Source organism: Tenrec ecaudatus, chromosome 1, assembly GCF_050624435.1.
Source record: "Tenrec ecaudatus isolate mTenEca1 chromosome 1, mTenEca1.hap1, whole genome shotgun sequence".
Taxonomy (NCBI): Eukaryota; Metazoa; Chordata; class Mammalia; order Afrosoricida; family Tenrecidae; genus Tenrec; species Tenrec ecaudatus.
Genome location: NC_134530.1, coordinates 223,978,247 through 224,000,508, shown reverse-complemented (window position 1 = coordinate 224,000,508; position 22,262 = coordinate 223,978,247). Strand labels below are relative to the sequence as shown.

Sequence of the window (22,262 nt, the reverse complement as noted above, 5' to 3'; positions counted from 1 at the left end):
TCTATCATCGCTGGGGCTGGTTATTATTAAAAGCCGTAACCTTGGGCATGAGGGCATCGTGGTCAAGTTTCCTTGTACTTTTCCTGGTATTGGGTCATATGGGAAATAGAAAATCTTAACTCTTTTTTTAAAAAGCAGATGCGTAGACTGGTTTTTTTTTTTAATAGTTTGAATTTTGTTCTACGCGTCATATTAATAAAGTTCTGGGCTTGCCTACTTATTTGAAGGGGTAGGAAACAGACTTTGCTTGCAGCATGAAGCATGCTTGAGTTTTTATTGATACAAAATTATTAAACTTATGGAATCATTTTTAATCTTCACTCCAGAAAACCCTTAAAGATATAAAAGAATCTTACCTACTTATAGATTTAGTCAGATGAGATCTCGTTGGGGAAAAATATCTCCATGAAAGATATTTTCTGATCCAGAATTATTTTAAAATAAGACTCCGAACTACGGAAGAAGTACGTGCCGTTGTGAAAGTCTTGAAACTTAAGTGTAAGGTTTTTTTAACTAAAAAAAAAAAAAATCGCGTAAAAACTGCATTTCCCAGGAGACCTCGCGGGCAAGCGTCCACACTTGGCTAGTGCTCTTTCCCGCGAGGTGAGATGGGAAATGTAGTACTCCACGTAACTGCACGTGATGGGCTCGGAGGCAGGCGAGAGGGACAGTGCCAAGCCGGACGCGCCCGAGTCCAGGAGTGAGGTGCAGACTAATCTTACCCCCGAATTTGATTGACGCATTGGTATCCAGGCCCCATCTTATGACCGTAATCGTGAAATAAGCTGGCCCGCGTTCAGGCGCCCCCGTGGGTGGTGAGCCCCCGGGTGCCTGGCCCGGTTTCCCGGCAGCCAAGTCCGGGAGGGGCCCACGGTGCCAACAGCCGGGGGCTCGGAGTGAGCCCTGCGCTCCACCCAGGCTGCGGCCGCGCGGGGAGGAAGCGCGTACCGGGTTTTTGCAAAGTTTCCTTTTTTGCTTTCTGGTGAGAGCCGCCCCAGCCGGCGGTGGGCGGGCATGCCGAACTTGAACTTGTAGAGTAGGGGCTGGAGTCAGAGGGGGGAACTCGGGCGACACCCCCACTTCGCCTCCGGGACCCGCAGCCCCGCCAGCCCGCCATGAGCCACCGCGACCACCTGTTCAAGGTGCTGGTGGTGGGGGACGCCGCCGTGGGCAAGACGTCGCTGGTCCAGAGGTACTCCCAGGACAGCTTCAGCAAACACTACAAGTCCACGGTGGGAGGTGAGCCCGCGGGGCCCCCACACCAGGCCCAGTGGGGTGGCGGGAAGGGAGGTTTGCTGCCCCCAGGTCCTTCCTGGGTCCGGAAGCCCGCATCCGCGCCCCGGGTCCTGGGAGGAGTCCTTGCTTGGTGTATTTTTGCCTGCTGTCCCTGCGTTTCCCCAATGAGGACAGGGTGTCCCGCGAGGACAGAGGGACAGAGCGTGAAGGTGTGAAGATAAGAAACGGGGGGTTGGGTGGGGAGTATGAGCCCTTTCTGCTTTTTTTGTGGGCGCTCTGTGGCAAGTCTCCTACAGGCTCTGAAGCTGTCACAGAGGCAGAGGCAGTGAGACCCTCTGAATGGTCTGGTTGGGTGCCCCCTGCACTGTGCTCTGGGGAGGAAGAAAGCCTGGCCTTGACGGGCAGGCTCTACCACACTGAAGGACGTTACCTGTTATGGGGATGCCTGGCTGGGGTGGGGGCGGCAAAAGTCCCTGCAGAGCCTTCCTTGGCTGCAGAATCAGATGCTTCTCAGAGCTAATGAGAGAGAGGGGGAGGGGGAGGGGTAGCGGGGTGTGTGTGTGTGTGTGTGTGTGTGTGTCTTCTACTGATTCCTTAAAGCTAACCTGGGTGTGTGTGTGTGTCTTCTACTGATTCCTTAAAGCTAACCTGGGTGTGTGTGTGTGTCTTCTACTGATTCCTTAAAGCTAACCTGGGTGTGTGTGTGTGTCTTCTACTGATTCCTTAAAGCTAACCTGGGGTGGGGTGTGTGTGTGTGTGTGTGTGTGTGTGTGTGTGTGTGTGTGTGTGTGTGTGTGTGTGTGTGTGTGTCTTCTACTGATTCCTTAAAGCTAACCTGGGTGTGTGTGTGTGTCTTCTACTGATTCCTTAAAGCTAACCTGGGGGTGGGGGGGTGGGGTGTGTGTGTGTGTGTGTGTGTGTGTGTGTCTTCTACTGATTCCTTAAAGCTAACCTGTGTGTGTGTGTGTGTGTGTGTGTCTTCTACTGATTCCTTAAAGCTAACCTGGGTGTGTGTGTGTGTGTGTGTCTTCTACTGATTCCTTAAAGCTAACCTGGGTGTGTGTGTGTGTGTGTGTGTGTGTGTGTGTGTATCTTCTACTGATTCCTTAAAGCTAACCTGGGGGGAGGCTTCAAAAATTCAAGGAAATGGAATTAAAATACAACGGGGAGGGGGGAAGACAAAGGGATTTTCCCACAAGTTTTTGGCATGGAATTTTACCTCGATCTTTTTGAAGCCCCCTGCATAGACGAATTCTCAGATGTAGGCTCCTACTCCTTTCCCTCCACGTGAGGGAGACCCCACGTTTTAATTAAAGTCTTTCCCAAATGGGACCTGTGGACTCCACAGGACTGTTTTTCGGAGGTGGAGATGCCTTTCTGTTCATTAGAACGTGTTTATCTGGGAAGAACTGTAAAGGGGCAAAGTCATTAGAACCTTTATTAATCTTCTTAAAAGAAACTGTTAAAAGGAAAAACATTTACAGCCCATTGCTACGGGCTTGATTCAGACTGGTAGTGACCGTATCCTCCCGCCAGAAGCCTCACTGGCCCCCAAACCTCACTATCATCGGTCAATTCTGACTCATAGTGACCTGATCCTCCCCCGAAACCCTCACTGCCTCCATAAATCAGCACCCACCCCCCAAAAATTTTTAAACCTCACTGCCATCAGTCAATGCTGACTCATACTGACCCAGGAGACAGAGTAGAACTGCCCCACAGGGTTCCAAGGCTGTAAATCTTTACAGGAACAGAAAGCCCCATCTTGTTCCTGTACTGGTGGTTCCAAGTGGCTGACTTTGCAGTTGGCAGCCACCTCGTCACCAGTGTGCCACCAGGGCTGCCTTCCCGGGCCCTATACGGCAGAGCTAAACTGCCCCATGGGGTTTCCAGGGCTGTGAGCATTAGGGAGCACCTCACCTGGGCTTTTCTCCCTGAGCAGCTGCTGGGCTCGACTCTGGACCATTTGGGTGAACGCTTAACCACCGCACCACTAGGGCTCCCTGCAAAAACTTATACTAACCTGGATTTAAATTTTTTAAAATAGGTGCTAGTGTTCTTATAGAATTTTTTTAAAGTATTAAGCATGTACAGTGCAGTTAAAGTCTCTTTCCATCACAGGAATGTCAGCGGAGTTAAGAATTTAAAACTGCCTTTAAGTTGATGCCGACTCTTAGTGAGCCTCTGAGACAGGATAGAATTGCCCTCATTGGGTTTCCCGGGCTGTAAATATTGACAGGAGCCCCAGGCCTCATCTCGCTCCTCAGAGCAGCCAGGCAGGTTCGAAATGCTGACCTTGTCCTAAGCAGCCCAGGTGGTTACCCACCATGCCACCAGGGCTCCCACCTTGTTTCCGACTCTGCCCTTCCTCCACCCCTACATCATTTGTTTGGAGTCTGTTCCGACTCACAGCAACACGAGGGACAACGAAAGGATGCCCACTCCTCCCAGCCACCCTGTGTTTGAGCCCGTTGCTGCAGCGACTGTGTCCATCGATTTCCTGTAGGCTCTTGCTGACCCTTGACTCTGCCAAGTATGGTGTCCTCTCCAGGGACCGGGCCCTTCTGATGATGTGTCCACAGTACGAGGGCCTCGATTTCCTGAAGTACAGTATCCTTGGGTGGCATAAACGGTGACGCACTGGTTCCCAGGTAAAAGGTGGGCAGTTCTGGCTTACCCAGAGGCACTTGGGAAGGCAGGCCTGGGGATCTGCTTCCGAGACCCCTCAGAGTGGCTCTGTGCTGACAGGTGGAGGCGCCCTGAGTCAGCGTCTGCTCAACCGCAAGGAACAAAACCACGTCATTGATTTGTTTACAACGTCTCAGTAACTCCGTATTAGCAATTGCTCATTTTCATTGAGTGAAGAAGACACGGTTTAACACCCGTGAAAGCGAGCGCGGTGCGATGTGGAAGCTTGTCTGGGAAGGGAAACTCCAATCTGCTCAACCAAAATGAGCAGCAAAATGAACGGTGCAAGGCTGCTGTTGTAATTGGTACCCGTGTCGGCGGGAAAACAACACATTCCAGCGACCGTTTGTGCTCTGCCTGCAAAGTCCTTCAGCGGCACCCAGGTCAGAGGAATGAGGATGTGGGGTCGTTTCATTTGAAGGCCTAAATGGGTTAGACTCTTGGACTCTCTCTCCCTCAACCATCAGAAAACATTTATGGCGGGGAAGGCATGCTTTGCCAATGGGCTGCAACCGGATTCTTTTCTGCGAAAATACAAAGAGGCAGCTGCTTTATCTTAATGCCGTCTGCATTCTTCGATTTCAAACAAAAACAAGACAAAAAAATGTTTTCTCCTTGACTGTGAGCTAGGCGGCGGTTTCTGAGCAAACCACCACCGCTACTTCCAGCAGCCTGTGTGCGTGTGTCTCTCCACGGGCCGTCACTGCGTCTTCCTGAGGGTTTCCTGCCTCTGCGCCTCCTTCTTTCCCACCCTCGGTCCTGGGGTAAATGCTGATTATTCTACCACTCAGGGGTGAGTTTGGTTCCAGACCTGAAGGGTGACTCAGAGGCACTGTCTTAGGGTCCCACCAGTCTCTATCCGACCAGTCAACCTGGTTGCTTTTACGATTTCAAGTTCCATGACTTTCTACCCGCTGCTCCATGTCACATTCGCCTTCACGGCAGATTAGTTAGGAGACAGAATTTTCAGGTAATGCATTCCTCTGAAATTCTCAAACTCAATGTCATTGATATGATTCCGACTCACAGAGACCGTATGGTCACTGGGACTCCATTATGACACCATTCAAAGCCCTTTTATGATCCAGGGCTGAAGGTTCCTAAACCCTACTGTAAACCTACAGTTAGCAGCTGAATACATAACCCACTGTGTCACCCAGAATCCTTATAGGTTCTCCTAAACCAGGGATCCTCAAACTATGGCCCGTGGGCCACATGCGGCCCGCCGAGGACATTTATCAGGCCTGCCGGGTGTTTTTGCCCCATTTGGTTTTTTTCCATCAAAATAAGATGTGCAGTGTGCATAGGAATTTGTTCATAGTTTTTTTAAAAAAAAAAACTATAGTCCAGCCCGCCAAAGGGTCTGAGGGAGAATGAACTGGCCCCCTGTTTAAAAAGTTTGGGGACCCCTGTAACCCATTAATTAAATAAAGAGCACATGCACTAGAAAACTGCTCAGATGGCTCCTTGTCAAGGAAACTTGCAAGACCCCGGAAAAACGATGCGGCTCTGTAGCACTCGGGCTCTCGTAGACTTCACTGTAATCGACCCCTGCTAGCGGTCTTTCCGTGTTTATCATAGATTTCCCCGAGCTCTTCTGTTACAGATGGGGACAAATTATCCTGTTTCCCTCCTTAGCAAAAACTCCTTCCCCTTGGCATGCACCGCCAACCCCACCTCAGGGACGCTCACCACATCCATACAGGCTTACTTTCTGGCACTCCTCTGGGACCCCCGCCCACTCAATCCCATTCCAGCCTGGGATCATTCCTACAGCTTTACAGTTTCTCCCATAATACACTTGGATTAGAAACCGACAGTACAACTGAATGTGGAAGAGGCAAAAGCAACCGCACTGAGCGCGCGTCCGCCATCATCCTTGCCCTGAGAAAACCCCTCCGTTTCCCAGAAACGCATCACCTAACCTGAGACGTGGAGTTGTTTTCATAATGACTCTCGCCTGCCTGTCCCCAGCTTTCCAGACAAGAGGCATCAGATAAATTGGTTTGGCAGCACAGTCAAAGCTGGATCTGCCTTCAGAGAGGAAGTGTGAAGTATCTGTCCCCCACTGAATGCATGAGCGCAGCTTCAGCTCTTTAGAGGGCTTTCAAAAAGTAATTCCTTGAGACAGTTGCCCTGGGAACCCCCTGTCCCCACGTAATTAACTAGTAAATTGGCCCAAACCTGCCTTGCAGACCTCTAAGGAAAAATGACCTATCTGAGACCCAACATCCATCACCAGCTACTTTAAAGTAAAGAGGAGGCTTTAACCCAGGGACTGGTGACCCTTTCCTGCCAAGGTCTATGTAGATAGTTACAGAATCGTCCTCGGGCCACACTGGTCACAGGAGGACTTCACCCCTCATGTGATGGCTGGGAAAGCCTGGACTTTCTACCCAGCACATTTGCACATATGTTGCCGTCATCATTTTCAAAGCCATTTTCTTTCTCCTTGAGCCCCTGATATCAGCTCTTCATCGCCCCTCCCCGCCAGCCCCTGTTTGAGTTCTTTAATGTGATGGCTGGGACTTCTGCTCATTGGTGAGGTGGGTGATATTGATGTCCGCTTGTATGGGTGATTCTTGGACCTTACCTGCCCAAGAGCAGATGCTCCCCACCCCTGACACCAAACTCACTGCCTTCCAGCCAATTCTGGCCTATGGTGGCCACCCTATGACACGTTTCTGAGGCTGTCAGTCTTGACAGCCTTCCTCTGGCTCCCGTAGGAGAATAAAGGGGCCAGGCAAAGAAATGAAGTTGAGTAAGGAACGAAAATCATGAGCCTGTTCCTGTATTGTAAACAGTCACCAATGTCAGTGAGCTACCTGTCCAGAAATGCTTGAGTAGGTGCCTCGACGGCTGTGTACACCTTGACTGAAAGCCCAATGGTTATTCAAAGCACGCCAGGTAAAGATGCGTGCGGTTGGGTGGGAGCTGTGAGTTCGTGGAGCTGTACGCGGGACTCACATCCTCTGGCGGAATTTTTCTGAGAGCGTCTTGTTAACGTGTCCCACACATGCTGTTTTCAGTGGACTTTGCTCTGAAAGTGCTCCAGTGGTCCGACTCGGAGGTGGTGCGGCTGCAGCTTTGGGACATTGCAGGTGAGCTGGGCGGGCTGGGGAGAACCCAGGGAGGAGGGCCCAGTTCCACCAGCGAGCTCGAGGGGAGGAAGCAGGGCCACGAAATCTCACGCTGTTCTCTGCAGCTGGAAGGGTTGAGTGGCTGTGTCCATGAGACGTTGTGCCCTGAACAGAGGTGGAGCTGCGTCGGTGGGGCTGAAGGGGGTGGCGAGGTGGGGGGCTGTCCAGACCATTGGTGGAGGCTTCTGCAGGGGGGGGTGGAGGGTGCTTTTTCTGTGTTTTCAGCTGATCTTGGTGAGGAACAAGCTCCCTGGAAAATAGAGCTGATGAGAATAATCATCACCAATACTAAGTGCCACGCACTGCATGCTTGTAGGTGTGTTAGCCTTACCAACTCATGGGTCTTCTCCGTAACCCCATGGGTAGAGGCTGCTGTTTTGCGCCCTGCTTTCAGGTGAGAAATCTAAAGTACTGAGAGAGTGCTTACCTTGCCTGAGGCCACGTCAATGGGAAGTGGTACAGCAGGGATTTGAACGTGAAGCACTTAGGTGTCAAATCTTGACCACAACACACAGTGTCTTTTTCTCTCACAGCAAAGGTGGAGGGGGCAGAGGGGCAGAGAGGACGGAGACTGTTCCTGAGCCTCCTCCTGGAGTCCCCTCTCTTCTCTCCCTAGGACAGGAGCGCTTCACCTCTATGACTCGGCTGTACTACCGGGATGCCTCTGCGTGCGTTATTATGTTTGATGTGACCAATGCCACCACGTTTAGCAACAGCCAGAGGTGGAAACAAGACCTGGACAGCAAGCTCACATTGCCCAGTGGAGAGCCAGTGCCCTGCCTGCTCTTGGCCAATAAGGTAGGGGGTTAGTCTAGGGCAGGGGTTGGCAAATCGAGACGTACATGTGACTGAAGGGAAACTGAAAGTGACATAAAGCGATCATAGTTTCATCCAGAACATTTCTAAAGGATATTATTCAGATAATAGTGCTTTCATTTATTTGGAAAAAGGTATTTATGGCTCTTGAATAATTTTTAAATTGTTAGGAGAGACAAGACTGGCTCCTCTGTTTCAAAAGCTTGCCAATCCCTGGTCTAGGGAAATGGCCCTTGGCCTCTGTCTATGGTTGGAGAATACCTGTGGGTCGGAGAATGTGGTCTAAAATGTTCTCTGGTGGACGGGAGAGAGAGGGGCGAACTATCCCCCAAGAAAGAAGAGCCGGGAGCAGGGACTTCCTCAAGACCTGGGATCCTCTGCTCTGGGAAGTATCTATCTAGAGCAGGGGTTCTCAACCTTCCTAATGCCACGACCCTTTCAGACAGTTCCTCATGTGGTGGTGACTCCCCCCCAACCATCACATTATTTTTGTTGCTACTTCATCACTGTAGTTTTGCTACTGTTATGAATCGGGCGACCCCTGTGAAAGGGTCGTTCAGTCCCCAAAGGGGTCAAGACCCACAGGTTGAGAACTACTGATCTAGATCTGCATCTGCAAAGGACACTGGGCCTACAGATGCGGAAAGAGGACAAGGCCTTGTCCCCAGACATGGCAGAGAGAGAAAGCCTGCTTCTTGAGCCGCCTCTGTGAATATGGCCTTTTGCCTCCTCAACTGTGCGAGAAGAAATGCTCTTTGTCACCTCACAAGCTCACGGCTGTCAATTCCGACACATAGCAACTCTGTGGGCAGAGTATGGAACCCCTCCCCCACCCCCACCCCATGGGTTTCAGAGGCTGTACATTTTAACAGGAGCGGAGAGCCTCATCTTTCTCCTGCAGAGCAGGTGGTGGGTTTTAACTGCTGGTCTTGTGGTGAAGCAGCCCAGCGCATAATCCATGGTGCCACCAGGGCTCCTGTGTCAGAGCCGAAATAATGATAATAAAATGCACCTGGTTCTAGGCATCATCTCTCTTTCTCCTCCACCCCACCACCCTTGGGGAGGGATATTGGCTGTAGATTTCATTTTATTTTATTTAACTTTTTAATTTGAACGGGACAATCACCAGGTCTCCACATTTTGTTTCCTCTCATCGATCACAGCCCCTCCATGTATCGTCCCTTATCCCACTTCCTCCCTGTGTTCCCAGTTTCCACCCCCCTCCTTCGTTCCTGACCTTTCTGAGCGTTGTCCTGGGGTCCATGCTGCCCAGTTGATCCCCAGTGGTCGCTTATTTGAACATGTGTCTACCTCTCTCGTGGCCTCATCCTCCTAAGAGACCTGTGTATTGTTTGTTTAACAGCGGAGCCCAGGGGTGAAGATCTGAGGGTCACTAAGGACCATCCCCCAAATTCCCTGCTGTTGAGGCCATTCTGGCTCCTGACAACCCTGCCAGACAGAGAAGAACTGCCCCTGTGGGTTTCTGAGACTGCACCACTTACTTAGCAGATTTTTGCTTGGCAAGATGCCGTGGCTAAGAGTTGCCAGTGTTCTTAACCTGGGTAGCAGAGTGTTTTGAATTCACAAGTATTTGAGCAGGACCAGAAGCCCTGGTGGCATCGTGGTTAGATGTTAGTCTGCGATCCGAAAAGTCAGCAGTTCAAACCCACCAGTCACCCTGCGTGAGAAAGGCAGGGTTTTCTATTCCCATAAACAGTTACAGTCTCCGCAAGTCCCGGGTAGTTCTGCCTGCCCTATGGGGTCACTGGGAGGGAGTCGGCACTGACTCGATGGCGGTGAGTTTCGTGAGTGAGCATTCTTGATGGCAGAACGCTTTAAGTCCTCAAGTATTTGAGCAGGGTTCCTATCCCCAGGAGGTGCATGATGTCTCCTATTCCCTTTGCCAGTGTGATCTGTCCCCTTGGGCAGTGAGCCGGGACCAGATTGACCGGTTCAGTAAAGAAAATGGTTTCATGGGCTGGACAGAAACCTCGGTCAAGGAGAACAAGAATATTAACGAGGCCATGAGGTGAGTAAGCCCCTGCTGTGTGTGGGGGGGAAGATAGGCTTGTCGATTCCCTTCACCCACCAACCCACTGCATCCCCATGCGTGTTCTTGTCTTGTTTCTGCTGACCACGAACAGAGGGGGCATCAAATGCTAGTTTCTGAAGGTCAGGCATAGGTGGGTCTTCGCTCCAGAAATAAGTGGGGCGTGGGGCCTTTTGAACTTTGTGCTTCTTCTGGATTCTGTCTGTTGATCAAACAAGCGATGCCTAGTACTTCTCCCTCTCTAACCGTCCTCGGCTTATTTTCTGTTTGTTACGTAGAGTCCTCGTTGAAAAGATGATGAGCTATTCCAGAGAAGATGTCCTGTCCTTGTCCGCCCAAGGGGACTACATCAATCTACAAATCAAGCCCTCCTCCAGCTGGACCTGCTGCTAGACGTGTTTGCTTTAATTTCCATCCCAGTTTGAGGAAGTCTTCCACCCCCTCTCTTTGGATGCCCACCCCGCAGTTTTATTACGTACACTCAAAGGTGCCTGGAAACCGCCAGTTGGCTTGTAGCCGGCTGCCCAGTAAGGAGATCTGTCATTCTTTTTAAAACGATGCCTAGGACCCATGTGGATTTCTGCATCTCCCAGGAATGGTCTCTGCCCTGCAGCTGGCTCACCTGGCTGCTTGAATTCCTTCCGATTCGGGGGGAACATCTCGTCCCCAAGTGGCATTTTATGGGAAGAGTTAGAAACCAGCGTCTAGTGCATGGATCATAATTCTCAGCTGCTTTTGACCTGCTTTTTTCCATTTGGTGGATGTTTACACCATGCCTTCTGGGAAAGATTAAGTGTCGTGTCCCAAATTCTAGGTCATTGATTTCAGGGTTTTTTTTTTAATCTTAGATTTTAAATGTAAACATCAGATTCCAGGATGCAGAGGGAAGGAGCTGGCCTCTGGGTGTCTCGGGCTCCTGGCGACAGTCCAGACGTCCTTGTATTGTCTGAAGCATCTAAGGTCATAACTAGCTTCCTCTTGTCTTAGCTTCCAGAAGAGTCCAGCTTGTAAACTACTTGCCATGTGTGGTGGGAGCATCTGTTTCCACAAAGGACCCAGTTCCAGCTGGGGGTGTGGAGCAGGGTTTCCAGGGGGCTCTGAGCTGATGTGCACAGGGAAGTGCATGGGACGTCCCTTGGCAGTGGTGCTCAGAGACAGATACGTGTGTTCCTGGCAGCAGGGAGCATCCGAAGGGGAGAGGGCGAGTGGAACAGAACTGAATCCTTGCTTATAAACACGCTGGTTGACTAGCATTTAACGGCCATCAAAATCCAGAGGGTGGATAGACAGAAAATCACTAGGTAATTTAAGTTCTCAATCGGACAGGGTTTTTAGTATCAAATCACTCTCATACTGCTTAGTCGGTGAAATTTCCCATTTATAACGTCCTCAAAGTTCGAAGATCCTTCAGGAACTCAAAGGCCAGAGATGCTTTGAGAAATGTCCTAAGATGGTGCTTCCCGCGCTGGCTCATCAGCATCACCGGGGATATTTCCCAAAGAAATGACTCAAGGAACAGTTTTTGTATAAAAAGATTTTAAGATTCCTGGATCTCAGCCTCAAACCCACAGAATCAAACTTTTCAGGGGTAAAACCCGGGATATTTTGTCTTGTTTGTTTTTTCAGGCTTCCAAAGGGATTTTGGCGAGCCTGCATTGGATACTCTTCCAGGGGAACTTAATAAAGATGCAAAGGCCCCGGTCTTTATGGCTGAAATGAGCCAGGCCCTCTATGTCTGTATTTGTTCTCCAGGAACTTTTGATGCACACCAGACTCTGAGAAACACTGACAGAGAGAGAGAGAGAGAGAGAGAGAGAGAGAGAGAGAGAGAGAGAGAGAGAGAGAGAGAGAGAGAGAGAGAGAGAGAGAAGAATGGGGATTGAGTTTTCAATGTTGTTGGGGTTCTGGGGGGAAAAAATCACCGATTGTTATTACTTTTGTGCAGTCTTCTGAGACCTGAAAGTTCTCTTTTATAGTGCTATTTTCTGGTAGGGTTTTTTTGTTTGGTTTTTGTCTTTTTCAGCTTGTATTTTGATTGTGGTGACTCTCAAGACAATAGGAACAAATTCCCTGTATGTGGGGGAAAAAATTTTATCCACTGGCTTAAAGCCCTTTAAAGTCACAAATAAATGGGAAATTCCTCGTGTTTTCATGGTAGTTATGGATCCTGATGTTAGTGTATTAAAATGTTACTTTATATGGATAGTTTGAGAGTATTGGGGAAATAGAGCTGGAAAAAATGGCTTCTTTAAAAATGAAGTATTAGTCTGTTAATCTGTTAATTTACGAGTACCAAATGCTTAGTCCTGAAACTAGTACTTGATGTAATATCCCCCAAAAAGTTGATGTAATTCAGTACTTGATATAATATCTCAAATTGCTTAGGAATATGGCCATTTCAATAAATTGAATCTACTTTCTGTTCCCATTTGCTGACTCATGATTTACCTGACCACTGCTATATCACTGAAGGTCTATACTGTTAGTTTTTCTTCTAGCCTTCCCCAAAGGGACCGTGGCCTTTCACAAGAGTGACTGTTCATTGGGGGAAAGGAAATAATCAAACTTTTTGGGGTTTACTAGACACCGTCTCAGAACTGACACTAATTCCAGGAGACCCAAAATGTTTCGAAGGCCCACCAATAAGAGTTACAGTCTGAGAACCCCACAGGGACAGTTCTACCCTGTCCAGATAGGGTTGCTATGGGTTAGAAAACTCAGTGACAGCGAGTTAAGGAGCTTGAGGACATGTCAAAGGGGGGGTGTCATACCTCACCTCCCCCAGCTATACAAGGAGGGAGGGGAATCCAACTCCTCACCAGCCCAAGGCCTATTTCTAGGAGACAGAAGTCAGACATGCCTCTACCTACCAGCCTTCTGTACCCTATTCTCACACCAACTGCCCCTCATTGACAGTCTTCTTCAAAGATGGACTTATTTGGGAAGTTAACAGGTTACAAGTCAGTATCAGAAATCTTAAGGGTACAGTTCTTTTGCCTACAGTGCCTCTTAGGACGCTCAGACGTGTCTTTCTCTGAGCCTTCAGCCCTTGGGCACTGCCCTGCTCAGGCAATGATGTAAAGCTCCTTTAGTACTGATACATTTCCACACAGTACCCCTCTCTATAAGCCAGCCTACTGCTGAGGGCCTCACCTTTACTCATTCAGTGAGCCAGGAAGCCTGCCACGCTGTCTGCTCTCTGCTGCCATGACTTCTCTGCACAAGGATTTTGAATGTACTCTCCTCATTCCTCTTTTGCTAGCCTGGAATTCTCTCTTCCTGATGCTAACTAAAATGGCTCACTTCATATCCAGTGGGATTGGGCCAGTCCTCTCAGAGTAGTTCCATACTCACTATTTGCTCGCTCCCACTGAGTCATTTGTTTCTGTGGGAGTTCCAGGCTATGGGCAGAAGAGCCAGACTGAGTAATTTCACTTCACTGTAACCCTTCTGAATTTCCCCTCCTAATTGGTGAACATTATTAATGGAAGAAGGAATTTATTTATTTTAATAATTCAATCACTTTATTGGGGGCTTGTACAACTCATCACAATCCACACATACATCTATTGTGTCAAGCACTTTTGTACATTTGTTTCCCTCATCATCCTCAAAATATTTGCTTTCTACTTGAGTCCTTCGTATCAACTCCTCATTTTTCCCCTCCCTCCTCCCCTCCCCCTTGAACCCTTGATAATTTATAAATTATTATTATTTTGCCATATCTTACACCGTCCAACGTCTCCCTTCACCCACTTCTCCACTGTCCGTTCTCCAGGGAGGAGGTTATATGTAGACCCTTGTAATCTGTTTCCCCTTCCTCCTTCACCTTCCCTCCACCCTCCCAGTATCGCCACTCTCACCACTGGTCCTGAGGGGTTCATCTGTCTTGGATTCTCTGAGTTTCCAGTTCCTATCTGTCCCACTGTACATCCTCTGATCCAGCCAGATTTGTAAGTTAAAATTGGAATCATAATAGTCGGGGGGAGGAAGCATTAAAGAACTAGAGGAAAATTGTATGTTTCATCATTGCTATACTGTACCCTGACTGGCTCATCTTCTCCCCGCAACACCTAGCAATCTGCAAAGGGATGCCCAATTGCCCACAGATTGGCCCTGGGTCCCCACTCCGCATTCCCCATCATTCACAATGCTATGGGGTTTTTTGGGTCTTTGATACCTGATCCCTTCAAAGCCTCGTGATCTCACTGGGTGGTGTGCTCCTTCTGTGTGGACTTTGTTGTTTCTCAGCTAGATGCTGCTTGTTTGTCTTCCAGCCTATAGGACCGCAGATGCTATCTTTTGATAGCCGGGCACCATCAGCTTTAGAAGGAGGAATATAAATATAACTTGATTCCTCTCCTTTAAAAAAAAGGAGAAAATGATTGATATGGAAGGGGGGGGAACCTTTTATATGTTTAGAACTATATATACTATGTAATATATACTATACAGCATATAGACTACATAATATTATATGTAATATGTACTATCCAGAAAACACTGCCATCGGGGCAATGCTGACTCCTAGTGACACTGCCTGTGGGTTGCCGAGACTGTAATTGTTGATGAACGTAGAAGGCCAAGTTCTTCTCCCGAGGAGCTGCTGGTGGTTTGAAACTTCCGCCCATGCGATTGCAGCCCAGTGCGATACTCTTATTACATGTGTGTGTGTATATTGAGCAAACATTGACCAGGCCACGGATGATTCAGTGACATCATGTGGTAAGACATGAAAGACCACTAACACTAGCCTTCCAAAGTACCCTATGACTGTTAACAGAAGCCAAGTCATTCGTAAGCAATGGCTCCCTCTTCTCCCTTTCCTTGCACGCTCAACAACCACGAAGAAGCCCTGGTTTGTATACATTGCCCTATTTCATTCAAGTGGGATCATATAGATTTGCCTTTTTGTGACTGGCTGATTTCACTCAACCTAATATTTCCAAGGTTGTTCCATGTTGGAACATGTCAGGGCATCTTTGCTCTTTGTGGGTAACATATCATTGAACAAGGGGATACCCCCCCAAAAAAATTAAAAAACAACCCACTAAAGCCTCCGCTGGGCAGAGCTTCCGGAGTACGCTTTTTTCCCACTAGGCAAGCACAGAGCAACTCGCTCTGAGTTAGTGCACCCAGTGGTGTCCCCTGGGAAGGTTCTCTGGTCACAGTGAACTTTCTCATAAAAGCAGTTTTGCTCAAACCTCGTATTTTGTGATGACTGATTTAAGAGAATGGCATGAAGCTATGACATTTTGTTTCCTGCTTGGGAAAAATGCCACAGAAACGGTTGTGATGTTCAGCACAACTTACAAGGACAGCGCTGTTAGAAAAACTCAAGTGTATGAGTGGTTTTCTCATTTCAAACAAGAGGAAATGTCCATTGATGACAAACCTCATTCTGGACGTCAGTCAGCTTCTCAAACGGATCCAAATGTCAACTCATACTGCATTTGGAAATCGTTCTATCAGGTCAGACTACTAATCAAGCTTTCTGTTTAGAAGTTCTGAATGAATTGCATAACAGTGTGTGACAAAAAAGATTTGTGATTGGGGAGCGCACGTGCCTTTGGGAGGGGGCACCTAGGGAAGGGATGTCCGCAAGATCCAGAGGCTAAGTTGGTGTGCCCGCCCCTACCCTGGCCCCCTAGTGCCCACCCAGTGGAGCCCGACCCAGCCATGATCAAGGTGATTCTCATCTTCAACTACCATGGGCAGCCACGGCTCTCCAAGTTCTCCCAGCCCCGCAGTGAAGAGACGCAGCGCAACCAATCATCAGGGAGGCCTGTCCTGGGAATCTAAGAGATGAAAGTGTTTGTGGATTGTTAACATGACACAGCATTCTATTTTGTCTCCTGTGTGGATCCTTCAGAAAGTGAACTTGGCATTTTAGATCTAGTTCAAGTATTCAAGGAACCGTGAGGCTAAGTGCTTTGGAAACGTCTGTGGACCGCATTTAGTGTTCCATGTAGATGAGGTTCACATTATTCATGCAGAATGATGTCGGAGGATGGTGCTGGGGACCACCGTGAATGAGACTGTTACACACACTGATGCACACGATGAATCCATGGAATTGGAGGCTGACTCTGCAGGAGCTCCTGCCCGAGCTGCATCAGCGAGAAAGCATATGAGTCTTCCTGCGGTCCCCAGAAATAGTAACCTTGGTGACATCAGTATCACAGTGCCAAACCTGCCCTCTTTTAAATGAAAAAAATCTAAAAGGCGACTCCCAGGTAAAGTCCAGGGGGGAAAGTCATCCAAATTTACCATGCAGTTGCTTACCAAAAACAGGGGAGGAAAATCTGAACTGTTACTCTTGGATTTAAGTCAAGGTATTGTGTGGGAGGTGTGCAAAATCAGTGTGTGAAATTCAATGGTGCTCTTCTTGCTCAATGATTTTAAAGAAATTGAGAAGTTGTGTTTTTGTTGCTGTTTTTTCCCTTTTCTAAACCGCATTCCTGTGCTCACCTCAGGCATGTCTCTGCAGTTTTTGCAAAGTGTCTGCAGTGGTTGACATATTTGACATATTTCTCTATTATGTACAACCCCAAATGTTGCTATTTTGTATGGATCATAAGTACAGCATTTCTTAACTCCTTCTGCTATTTGTCATGATTTTTATTTAAAGAACCAAGTATGTATTGCATGAAAGCATGATGACCTTTTTCTCTTAGCTTAAATAAACTCCAAGGTAACTGGACTTATAAGCACCTTTTTGTTTGCCTGATATCTATTTTAGTAATAATTTTTATGCTCTTCTGATTCAACAAAGTAAATAAAAGTATATTTTACCACTGTTAAAAAAAAGATATGTGATTTGTGGCAGATGGGGGACTGGTGTTGCCACCACAACAATGCACCTGCTGATGCATTCTTCTCAGTGCACCAATTTTTGCCAAAACACAGCAATTTGATGACAGAAAGAGGTGAAGATAAAACTTAGGGAGGTGCTGTCAGCCATCCAAACATGAGTTTTGAAACTGTTTCCAAAAATGGAATTGCAGATTTGACAAATATATTAAGTGTAATGGAGGGTACTTTGAAGGTGATAAGATTGTTTTGTAAAAAAATTAGATACATTGCTTGGGGAGGAGAATTCCAGGTTTTTTTGGAGGGGTATCCCCTCGTGTGTATTTTCTACATTTTCTGTATCCAGTCTTCTGTTGATGGACATTTTTAATGTCTCTGCCTTTTGGTTATTGTGAACATTGCTATATTTGCTTAAATGTGCATTTCTGTTTCCAATTCTTCTGAGTATATCCTTAGGATTGAGAGTGCTGAGTTGTATGTACTTCCTTGTGTTCCTCTGTGGGAAACAGAAGGACTTCTCCCAAGTTGTCTCCCCCAAATATATGCCAAACTTAACTGCTTGCGAATGACTGTACACTTGGAGATCATCAGAAGTAGGTCAGGGTTATTCTCCCTAAGGGTTATCTGCCATCTAGACCAAGCAGACACCACTGTTTATCCCACAACAAATAGGGCCCACTCGCTTCTGATTAGGATAGTAGTTGTCTGTTTCCTTGTAGGAGACCCCAGAGAGGTCAAGCCCGCCTAAGGATGACTAAGGTTAGGCTGCCATCATGAATCTAGGGTCTTCCCATCTTGTCACATGTCTACCCCTAGACCTTCCCATTCCTATGGGCACACCCCTAGCTCATCCCCTTCCTGTCACGCTTGTGCCTATCATACATCCCCTTCCTACGATGTGTATGCCTAGTACTGCCCCTTCCTGTGACGTGTGGTCACCTGTAATCATGCGCCCCCTAAGGAGATATAACCCTTGATTAGCAATAAAGAGGGGGCTCTCTCCAGCTCTCGCAGCCGGGATCCCCCCCCACGAGGACCACCAAGCGGAGCTGAGGTGAGCATGCTACTATGAATTGTGTCTGACTCCATTAATTCAATCTCTCCTCTATTTCTCATGCTCTCTATGACTTTACTATAATCTTTACTTATTATCGCTGTACAATTGTGCCTCCCAGATCCATGATGATTTGTTGGGGACCCTCCATTCCCCACATTCCTCGATTTATATTATTATAAAACTTAACTATTTTGAGGTGCTCTGTCTCCTGCCCTCAGGACATTGTCGCATCTAAAATGAGGTTTCTCCTCCTTGTCCTTTGTAGGCCCTGGCCTGACTTCAGAGGTCATGATCAGAAGGTGTAGAACTCTCCATGGCATTCTAGAAAACCCAGTGACCACATTGTCCCAGGATATGAGGCTTAGTGCTGTTTTCCCCTCCATCCCTCTTGGGTCACTGTGTTTATGAAGATTCCACAGCTGTGTACGTGGCTCGTCTGTGAAGGTCAACCCCCAAAGCTGTAGGGTGGAATAGGTAGGAAGCTACTAGAAGAGGGTGTCTGTTGGGAAGAACTTGACATGCATTTCAAAGTTGTGATTTGGGGGGAAACGTTTGGAGCAAATTGCTTTTCCTTTCAATAATTCTTCCACGTTGTGCTTTGTGACATGGACTGCAATGCCCATAATCTAGTGTCATTCTTCCCATCTCCTCCTGGGGTTTACTATTTCCATCCACCCTTCCTGCCTTCTGAGCTTCCTAACTACACAGATGGTGCCCTTTTGATCTTGTGTGGTTGATTGTTCCGATGAGTGTGCACTTGCCTCCTATTATTGTTCACCGCATAAGCTTCTCTACCATTAGTCTGAAAGCTGAGCATTGGGGTGAGCTCAGTTCCAGGCTTGAAGAGTGTCTAAGGGCCATTGTCTTGAGGTTCTACCAGTCTCTATCAGACCAATAAGCCTGATCTTTTTTTTCTCAATATTTTGAGTTTTGTTCTACGTTTTTCTCCCACTCTATCCAGAACCTCCTATTTGACCCCTTTCAGAGTCAAGGGGAATGGTAACCGTCTACTTCTGGTCTCAGGGTCATCGAGGCTGGAGTTTGCATGGTCCATTAGTCCTCCGAACTGTTTTCTTATGTCTTTCATTTTCTTCACTCTTTTTTGCGCAATCTACTTGCTTTTCATAGTCACTTTTTATTCAGGAATAAACACCAGAAACTGCACACACACACACACACAGAATGCACTACAGAACACAGCACTGAAGCTACAGCTCAAAGAGAGGGGTGCTTCTAATCAAAGCACACAGGAGCAAATGAAAAGGGAAGGAGAGAGAGTGGAGCACATCCTGGCCCACCAAGCCCCGAAGACAATATTCCTGCTCAGGGCGGACAATGAACAGAGAGGAACATGGGGCTGGCGCCACCAAGAGACACGATGTCCCTCACTGACACATGGTGCTACGGAGGACAACAGGAGCAAAGCAATGATGTTCCCAAAGAATATCAAAAATAGACTTTGGAGCCAGGGTGTGACACACCATCAAACGACTGGAAAACATTCATAAAGGTCAACATACAGACCGGGAACTATTTATAGACTTTTTTTTGTTTTCTTTTGTTGTTTGTTTTGCTTTGTTTTGTCTTTGTGCTTATTATTGTTTTTGCATGTCTATCTAGATAAGGCAGGTGGGATAAACACTCTGGAAGAGAAAACAACAGACCGATGGTTCCTGGGGGACACAGGAGAGGGGAAAACGAGAAAGGAAAGGGGGTGCCAACAAACCCAGGACAAGGAAACAACTAGTGATCTAAAATCGATGGCACGGAGGGTGGAGGATGCCTGGTGGGGCTTGATCAAGGGCAATGTAACAGAGGAATTACTGAAACCCGAGTGAAGGTCCAACATGATGGTGGGACATGAGGAAAGTAAAAGGAAATAGAGGAAAGAACTAGGAGGCAAAGGACATTTATAGAAGTCTAAATATAAGCATGCACATATGTAAATATATTTTTCTATAATGAGAGAAAAGTAGATCTATGTACATAGAGTTATGTGTTAAACATTAAGGTAGCAGATGGACACTGGGCCTCTCTACTCAAGTACTCCCTCAACACAAGAACACTTTGTTCTAATAACCCAGCATTCTGTGATGCTCACATTCCCGACACAATTGCTGAAGACAAAAAGGGTATATAAGCAAATGTGGTGAAGAAAGTTGATGGTGCCTTGTTATAAAAAGAGATAGCTGGGAAGCAGATGCCCTCTAACAAGTGGTGCTGGAAAAAAATGGATATTTGCCGGCAGAAAAATGAAGCAAGACCCTTATCTCACTCCATGCACAAGAATAAACTCAAGGTGGATCGCAGACGCTGAAGTTAAATCCCAAACTACTGAGGCTATCAATGAGGAAATTGGGACCAACTTGAGAACTTTGGCACAGGGAATACATAAGCTATGAGAAATAGGGAAGGACACAAATACAGAGGAGGCACAAATAGACAGATGGAATATACTGAAGATAAAACACCTGTGTACATTGAAAGAATTTACCAAGAGAGTAATAAGAGAGTCATAGGAGAGGGGGAGGTGGGAGAAGGGAAGTGGTGTTAACCAACCCAGGGACAGAGGAACAATGAGTGATTCAAAACCAGTGGCAAAGAGGGTATAAGAGGCCTGGTAAGGAGTGATCAAGGGCAATGTAACCGAGAGGAATTATTGAAACCCAAATGAAGGCAGAACATGATAGTGGGACAGGAGGAAAGCAAAAGGAAATAGAGGAAAGAACTAGGAGGCAAAGGGTATACAAAGAGGCCTAAATAAAGGCATGTATATATGTAAATATACTTATATATGAGGATGGGGAAATAGATCTATGTGCACATACTTAGAGGTTTAGTATTAAGGTAGTAGATGGACATTGGGCCTCCACTCAAGCACTCCCTCAATACGAGAACACTTTGCTTGTAAACGGACATTCCATGGTACCCACCTTCCCGACATGATCACTGAAGACAAGTGTGTGCATAAGCAAATGTGGTGTAGAAAGCTGATGGTGCCTGACTATCAAAAGAGCTAGTGCTTGGAGTCTTAAAGGCTTGAAGGTGAACAATCGGCCATCTAGCTCAGAAGCAACAAAGTCCACATGGAAGAAGCACATCAGCCTGTGTGATCACAAGGTGTCGAAGGGATGAGGTATCAAAGAACAAAAATTTCATATCATCATGAATGAGGGGGAGTGTGGGGTAGGACCCAAGGCCCACCTGTATACAATTGGACATCCCCTTACAGAAGGGTCTTGGGGAGGAGACAAGACAGTCAGGGTGCAGTGTAGCATCGATGAAACACACAGTTTTCCTCTAGTTCTTAAATGCTTCTACCCACCCCCCTCACCCACCTATCATGATCCCAATTCTTACAAACCTGGTTAGACCAGAGGATGTACAGTGATACAGATAGGAACTGGAAACACAGGGGATCCAGGGCAGATGAACCACTCAGTGATACTGGGAGGGTAGAGGGAAGGTGGGGTAGAAAGGTGGGGAACCGATTATAAGGATCTACATATAACCTCCTCCCTGGGGGATGGACAACAGTAAAATGGGTGAAGGGAGACATCTGGCAGTGTAAGAGATGATAAAATAATAATTTATAAATTATCAAGTGTTCATGAGGGAGCGGTGGAACGGGGAGGGAGGGGAAAAAATGAGGAGCTGATTCGAGGAGCCCAAATGGAAAGCAAATGTTTTAAGAATGATGGGGACAACAAATGTACAATTGTGCTGGATACTATGGATGCATATATGGATTGCTATAAGAGTTGTAAGAGCCCCCAATAAAATGATTTAAGATTTTTAAAAAGTGACTTGGTTTGTTTGTTAGCACTACGTTCTCTATAGAAATGATTGCTCGCTGCCCTTAGTCAAAAACAACCTCAACATTTGTAATATACTTCTGGTTTCACTACTTTTATTTTAATTTCTAGAAGCTCCCTGTCAATGGACTGCTGCAAACATGGTTGAATGATCTTCAGCAAAATTTTACTTGCTTATGATATTAATCATGATGTTCTATAATTTTTTGTGTGTTTATAAGAAAGAGATTTATATACAAGAGCAATTGAACATTGAGAAAACATCCCAGCCCAGTCCAGATCAAGTCCATTAGCCCATATTTCCGATATCAATCTATAAAGTCCTCTTCAGACTCACGAAACACATGCAATGACACCGAATGCAGAAGATCACAGGCCAGTGGGAGGGAAGTCTTTGGCTCCAGTGGCGTTGTAAGAATCTCAGAGCTGGCAGGGGTCTCTCTGTAGCTTCTCCAGCTTCCAAGGACTGGTTGTGTCCATGTGGCTTGTCTTCTGCAGTGTCTCCCAGGGAGTAGCTAACCAGTTCTTTTCGGTACAGCGATTCTGTTTATTTCTTCCATTATTCTTTTAATGCTTCCCATGCATGTCAATATTTTACCCATGGAATCGTTCAGTGTTGCAACTGGAGGCTTGAATTTTGTCTTCAA

General features: G+C 47.1%; 1 protein-coding gene and 1 pseudogene across 1 annotated transcript; both read left to right on the top strand.

The window, feature by feature from the left end:
• Window positions 1-645: 645 nt before the first annotated feature.
• Window positions 646-12,352, top strand: RAB29 (RAB29, member RAS oncogene family). The gene is made up of 5 exons (XM_075529415.1): window positions 646-1,239; window positions 6,954-7,025; window positions 7,681-7,862; window positions 9,788-9,909; window positions 10,209-12,352. The coding sequence occupies exons 1-5, from the start codon at window positions 1,116-1,118 to the stop codon at window positions 10,321-10,323; spliced, it is 615 nt and encodes a 204-aa protein (XP_075385530.1). The 5' UTR covers window positions 646-1,115; the 3' UTR covers window positions 10,324-12,352.
• Window positions 12,353-15,598: 3,246 nt separating this feature from the next.
• LOC142437342 (AP-3 complex subunit sigma-1-like) lies at window positions 15,599-16,332 on the top strand (annotated as a pseudogene).
• Window positions 16,333-22,262: the final 5,930 nt, after the last annotated feature.